Source organism: Gekko japonicus, unplaced genomic scaffold (genome assembly GCF_001447785.1).
Source record: "Gekko japonicus isolate JY-2015 unplaced genomic scaffold, Gekko_japonicus_V1.1 scaffold457, whole genome shotgun sequence".
Taxonomy (NCBI): Eukaryota; Metazoa; Chordata; class Lepidosauria; order Squamata; family Gekkonidae; genus Gekko; species Gekko japonicus.
The window spans coordinates 1,032,776-1,039,805 of NW_015164196.1; the positions used below are offsets into that span (position 1 = coordinate 1,032,776).

The 7,030-nt window shown below is 48.0% G+C and overlaps 1 protein-coding gene across 1 annotated transcript; it reads right to left on the bottom strand.

The window, feature by feature from the left end:
* Window positions 1-1,629: 1,629 nt before the first annotated feature.
* Window positions 1,630-6,600, bottom strand: EIF1AD (eukaryotic translation initiation factor 1A domain containing). Its single transcript, XM_015408364.1, has 7 exons — window positions 6,537-6,600; window positions 5,590-5,681; window positions 4,758-4,931; window positions 3,568-3,676; window positions 3,344-3,452; window positions 2,728-2,781; window positions 1,630-2,057 (listed from the first exon to the last, which is right to left on the bottom strand). The coding sequence occupies exons 3-7, from the start codon at window positions 4,842-4,844 to the stop codon at window positions 1,913-1,915; spliced, it is 504 nt and encodes a 167-aa protein (XP_015263850.1). The 5' UTR covers window positions 4,845-4,931; window positions 5,590-5,681; window positions 6,537-6,600; the 3' UTR covers window positions 1,630-1,912.
* Window positions 6,601-7,030: the final 430 nt, after the last annotated feature.

The window sequence follows — 7,030 nt, forward strand, 5'->3', positions numbered from 1 at the left end:
ATTCTCCTCCTTGGCTCCTGTGGGATTAACTTTTCCCTCAGTGGCTGTTGCTAGGCAACCATGCTTGGTTCTGTCAGTAAAAAGGCAGGAGGCACTTTCCAGGCCTTTGTAGGGAACTCATTGGGGCCAGTCCTGACTAGGGTTGCCAACTCCAGGTTGGGAAATTCCTCGATATTCTGTGGTGGAGTCTACAGAAGCCAGAGTTTGGGGAGGGGAGAGGCCTCCGCTGAACAGAATGCCATAGAGCCCACCCTCCAAAGCAGTTATTTTCTCCAGGGGGGAGAGATCTGTTGTCTGGAGTTCAATTGTGATACCCAGTGATCTTCAGGCTCCATCTGGAGGTTGGTTACCGTAAGGTGTAGCAGTTAGCGCTTCAGAACAGGGTCTGCCAGACCCAGGTTCTTGCTGTGGAAGTTGAGTGGGTGATTTCAGACCAGTCACAGACTTTCAGCCTAACCTACTTCACAGGGTTATGCAGATCAAAAGGAGGAGAAGAGAATGATGTAAGCTGCTTTGGTCTCCACTGTGAACAAAGTCTGTACTTTTCCTCCTGGGGAACCATTGCTGCCAATCTCCGGGTGAGGGCTGGAGATCACTCAGAATTGAAACTGCTCTCCAGATGGCAGAGATCAGCTCCCCTGGAAAAAAGTCTGCTTTGCAGGGTGGACTCTGTCATTATACCCTGCTAAGGTCACTTCCCTCCTTCTTGGGTCCCCACTGCAGGGAAAGACTGTACTTTTCCTAGGTAGAGGCTACAGGGATGGGGGGGAAAGATGGAAACCTGAAGTCAGAGGGGCAGATAATGGTACGTTGATGGTTGGCTGGGAAGGAAATAGGGTTGCCACCTCCGGGTTGGGAAATTCCTGGAGATTTGAGGGGTGGAGCCTGGGGAGAGTGGAGTTTGAGGAGGGGTGGGACCTCAGACAGGTACAAAGCCATAGACTCCACCCTCCAAACCAGTCATTCCCTCCTGGGAAACCATTGTTGCCAATCTCCAGGGGAGGGTTGGGGATCACTCATAATTACAACTGCTCTTCAGATGGCAGAGATCAGTTCCCCTGGAGAAAACGGTAAGCTTTGAGTCATTATATCCTGCTGAGGTCACCATAGCAAATTGACGCTAAGTGCCCAAGGCCAGGGCACCCGCCCAGAGCTTCTTTCTAGAGCTTGTATTTATTTCCACAACGGGCCTTATTCCTAGTCCACAATAATCTAGCTATCAAACTCTACTGCTTTTGTCCATCTCCGTGCAGTTGATAAACACCAATTAGCTCCTGTCTGTACTAAATTTCTGCCACCAGCATCTGAAGAAGTCGGTTTTGGTAAAATCAGAGTGGGGTAGTTCTCATCCTCATATAAAGGGGTGTGTATGTGTTGCAGGCCGATTTTAAAAAGGGAAAGTATAAAATGCCTTGCTGCCTCCACCCCCAAAGAACCTCAAATGTAAAATACTAGATAGGTTAACTCCCCCTCTACCTACCTCTTATGTAATCCACTTAAAACCTGCCTTTAGGGATGGCAAGGTAGTCAGCAGTCGGTCTTTTAGAGTGATTAATGCTGCTTGAATTCTGTGATCCTTTCAGCCATCCACTCCCACCTCCACACAGCAAACTGACGACTTCTTGGGCTGGATCCCATTTTATTAAATAAGGCAAAAAGGAGACAGAAAAAATGAACCATATAGCAAAAGCATCCAGTCTAGACAAGATCAAAGCACTCTTGGAGGAGGGAGCTTTTGCTATTGCCAGCACTGCAGAGTGCACCCACTGTCCACAATTGGTAGTCAAAGTTCCAGCCTTGGCCTTCCTGGAAAAATGCCAAAAAAAAACCCCACAAACCCTGACAGTCCACAGGAAGAGGCAGAGACATCCAAAGGTCTGGCCTGGTCTCTGCAGCCACAGCCCTAACCGAGTTACTTCTCATCCTCCTCTGAATCACTGCTCTCCTCGCTCTCTGTGTAGCCATAATTCACACGGTTTGTGTTCACAAACAGGTCACTGTCATCGTCCTCGGAGTCCTCTTCCCCTGCAGAACGCGGGGGGCTTTGCGCTCCTTCCCTGTTGGGGGCAATTAAAACCATTTTGCATAAGGGTAGGTTCTATTAAGATAGCAGAGGCTTGCTTTTTTTTTTTAAGAGCAACTTGTTTTGAACATAACATAAGAACATAAGAGACGCCAATGTTGGATCAGGCCAAAGGCCCATCCAGTCCAACACTCTGTATCACACAGTGGCCAAAAATACCAGGTGCCATCAGGAGGTCCAGCAGTGGGGCCAGGACACTAGGAGCCCTCCCACTGTTGACCCCCCCAAGCACCAAGAAGACAGAGCATCACTCGCCCCAGAGCCCCTATCTATACCTTGTGGCTAATAGCCCCCGATGGACCTCTGCTCCATATGCTTCAAAAGGGAATTAGATAAGCATATGGAGCAGAGGTCCATCAGTTGAAGGATTCCAACGGAAAACTGTAGCTTTAACTGGGACTGCTGGCTGCCACGCCCCCTGCTTCTCTTGCCTGAAGGCCTCCAACTCCTGGGCTCAAGTACTTCATATCAGACACAAGTGATCAAAGGTCACCACCAACCCAAGATCTGCTCCGCTTGTATCCTTAGTAGACTACCCTTGCTCCCTTTTGGAAGCTGTGACACCAACCCCCAGCTTCTGGCCATTACAGAGGACTCATGACGTCTCCTTACCCCCCAAAAAACAACCTTGGCCCAAAACTTACCTGTCTTTAGCACTGCTCTGAGTTCCTGAAGCATCCGATAGGAAGGCAGCAGGCCTGCAGATATTTTTAAAAATGGGAGAGACAGTGGGAAATACTGCAATAGACATGTCCAGTAGCACCTTAAAGACCAATTAGGGTGGTCAAAGCTCCCTTCCTCAGGTACCAGTAGAATGGAGACCCCCCCTTATACCCCAATCAGAAGGTGAGAGGAAGGTTGCTAAGAAGAGAGTCAGGAGGATGCAAAGGTACAATGCAAAATGGAATCAACTTGGTTTAGAAAAAGGGCAAAAAGCTTTGGGCCATACTGGGAAATACTGGTGGGGTTTGAAAGATCAGGCAAAGCTACCACAAGACAAGCTGGAACTGGAAAGGGAAAACCTCTGCAACCACAATTTATAGAAGATGGCAGTTACTGAGGAGGTCCAGAATCAGCCAACAAGGACAGATGCTGATACAGCTCTTTTCCAGCTCTGCTACAGCAATACTCATGAGAAGGGGGCTCCAAATTTGATTAGAGATCCAGGTGCGGTGTTGTCTGACTTAAATTCTCCTTCCTTCAAGCTTACAGGTTAGTCCTAGAGGAAAAAACTGATGGCACCCCCCCCCCCCAATTTACCAGTATCCTTCCTTCTTCAGAAAGCAAATGTGATCCTTGTACAGCACGAAACTTATTTCCGCTTTTACTTTCTCCCCTTCTTCTATGGGATCCACCAGCAGGAAGTCACCTGAGAAGGAGGGACAGATGTTGCTGGAACAGACTATTTTGGCATGGGTGGGGGAGGGCAAGGTGAAGAGACAGAACTTTTCATCCCCCCCCCTGCAGCAGAGTCCCACACCAACCTCTCTTGATCCAAATGTTCTTGCGGAATTTGGTGGGCATGCTCACAAGGAACCTTGCCCCTTCTGGCGTCTCCACCTCATGGAGGTTATTGCCTGGTGTCCCCAGCACCTGGAAGAAAAAGAAGGAGAGACTGTCTTTAAGAGCCAGTGCAGTACAGTAGCTAAGAGACTGAGCTGCCAAATTGGGGAAGCCCTGTTTTGAACTCCCTGCCATGAGTCCGCTAAAGGTGACCTTAGGCAAGCTGTGTTCTCTCAGGCTCTATCCCTCAGCTGGAATGACAGATGGTGACCTACCTTAAAGGGCTGTTGTACAAGGTAATGTACAGGGAGTACTGCAGCTAAAAACAGCTATATGGTATAATAATAATTACAAAAGGCTAGATTTAATGAAGAATGAGCAGATGAGTACTTGCTGATGGGACTGTTTTCCTGGTTCCCCCTTTTTACCAATCCCTGAAATCCCCAACCACCTTTCTCTGAAGATTATGAAAAACAAATGGACAAAAAGTGATGCACCCCAGAGGGATTGCAGTCACACCCTCCTTGCTCTTGCATCAACCGAGCATGTTGCTCCAAAGGAACCATCACAGGCAGAAAAAGATATTTTTTTTTGTCCAAACAGGTCCCGTGACTTTCACCATCAGCTTTTGGGAGCTGTCAGGGATTTCCTGGGAGACAGCAGGAAAAGGTCCCTGTCTGCCCTTGTCCTTGCTCGTCATTTGACCCGCCTCATAATATATACGAATAATTAAAGTCATCCTTTGTATCTGACAAAGTGAGCTGTAACTCACAAAAGCTCATACCCTGCAAAAATCTTGTTGGGTCTCTTACGGTGCTACTGGACTCATATTTTGTTCTGCTACTACAGACTAACCTGCCTACCCACCTACATTTCCTTGCCATGGAAGGTTTCCGAGCACTCTACAAACACCGGAATCATCACACTTCTCTCAAGGGGGGCCTGTCTTGGGCCTGGCTACATCCACTAGCTCAATTCTGTTTTTGCAACTTTTCATCTGCGGCCAAAACAGAGGTAGGCCCAAGACCGCTGAATGAGCCTATGGCCACAGCGGGTGTGGACCTGGGTCCCAGAACACAACAGCTACCCATGCCTGAAGCCAGCTCACTATGGAAAGCAAAGAAAGTCACAGCCAGCCCAGACCGCACAGAGTAGGGCACTCCATTCTCACCCGGACAATCTGCTGCCGCTCTGAAGGCACCACGCACTCCGCCAGGACTTCTTTCACCACATGCTTGCGCTTCGTGGCCTGGGACATGCTGTTTGGTTAGCCCTGGGGAATGGACTCCCTGCTGACTGCGTGAGGCGAGAAACAGCTTGCCGAGCGTGCTCGTGCTTTTGGAGGCTGCAAGGGGTAAGTCAGAAGAATTAAGGGAGCAGCACTAGAGATCCTTTAGAGGTCCAAATGGCAACTGGAAGGGAAGGAATGCTGCCAAGGAGTCAGGATGTGGAGACAGGGGGCAAGCCTATTATCACATAATTTTGTTCATGAGGCCAGCATCTCTTCGGTTATTAGGACACAGATACTGATCTCTAGAGTCCAGCTAGAGGTCCACAGGGCATAATTCTATCCCACTATTCAACCTCTGCGTAAAGCCCTTAGGGCAAATCATTTTCACTTTTGGGAGCTGGCTGTCATCAAAACTCCACCGACCTCTACATCCCCTTATCCAAATCTCCTAGTGATACTGTAGGCATTGCTTATTTGGATGTCCCATCCTGTTGATCACATTGATTCACAATGCATAATCCGCCTTGAGTCTCAGTAAGAAAGACAGACTATAAATAACATAAATAGAATAAAATAACAAGGGCATACTGAGAGAGAACCGGCTGCTTCTTTCCTTGAAGGGAAAAGAGACCAAGGTCTCCACTTCAGTGACAGGGAAGAGCTCCCTGCCTGCTAGATCTTACAAAGTGAAGATGGATCAGTCAGTTCTGACTTGTCCTCCTATAAGAAATGGGCAGACGTTTCACCAGTTTGAGATCTCAAGAAAGCAGACCTGTTTCCAGGGACAGCCAAGGTCATCTGAGTTCAGTGGCTGTGGATCCAGTGTTGATTTCACTCCCTGGGACATTCACAAGTTGGAAAGAGCTGAAAGATTGAGAGGTGGGGTGAGAGAGGAAGCATGTGATTTAGAAAATCTCTCATCACCACAGCCAGATCATTGTCTCTTTTGGAAAAGAAAAATGCAAATATTTTTTTCTTTCCTAGTAGCACAGCTGCAACCTCCTGAGCATTTCAGTTAGTTTTCTATAATTTCTGACTCTAGGACACTTTGCTGGATCAAGGACTCACTCAGCTGTAGCCCAGCACTCCACTTCTGAGGGTAGCCAAGTACCTCTGGGAAGCTCCCAAGCAAGGAAGTGAGTTCCTCATGTTGCTTGCCCACAAGGTGAACTGCCAGTGATGATCTAAACTCAAGGCTATCATCCCAGCTTGTGGCAATTAATTCCACATGCCATTTGCACAGCACATGATTTTAAAAAACACACACCCTTATTTTACCTGTCCTGAACCGACACAGCATACACATCTTGCTTTAAGCCTCAGGATTCAGAGAGCGTCAAAGATATAATCTACACCTTACAATACCTCTGTAAGGTAGGCCCATTGTTATTATCCCAATGGCTGCCAACCTCCAGGTGGGGTCTGGTGTTCTCCTGAAACTGGAACTGATTACAGAGATGAGCTCCCCCGGAGAAAGAAGTAGCTTCGAAGGGTTGACTTTATAGCATCACGTCCCTCCTGAACACCTTCCCTCCCCAAACTCTCCTCTCCCCGGGTTCGGCCGCTAAATCTCTAGGAAATTCCCAACCCGGAGTTTTATCCCTCTTATTACGGATTTTCGCAAAGGGAGACCAGGATTTCTACACAGGCTGCATTTTTAATCCCGTTTCTCCTGAGTCCCACTATCCTATTCTACCCAGCCCCTTCCTTCGCGAGTACCTGCTCGAGAACGTGCACCGTCTCCTTCGCCCTGAAGCATGAAAACAGAAACTTCCTGTTTCCGGTCCCACAGAATCAACTTCTGGGTGCATCACTGTAATAGTTCCCCCTAACGCCTAAGTGCCCATCCTAGAATCTTTCCGCCGTTAAAATGGAGTCCTATACTTGATAACAAGGTATAGCGGCTTTGTCATTCGTTTGAGTCGGCGTTGTTATCGATAGTTTACTAATCATTTGTCGAAATCATTCTACAGCCACTGCTGGAGCGCTCATTTGCTCAGTAATAGTATAACCTAATTTCTTCTGTCTTGGGGATTGCCGAAGTTCTCTGGGGCTCAAATCTGTATGAGACGCATGTACTTGTACTGGCAGAAGAGAAGCGTGATTTCGGGGGGAAATATACGCACTTTGGGATTGTTTTTTAGAGGACACTGCGGCTTCTACTGGACATCATGCTTATAGGACCGTGGACGCTTAAAAAACAACAACACCTC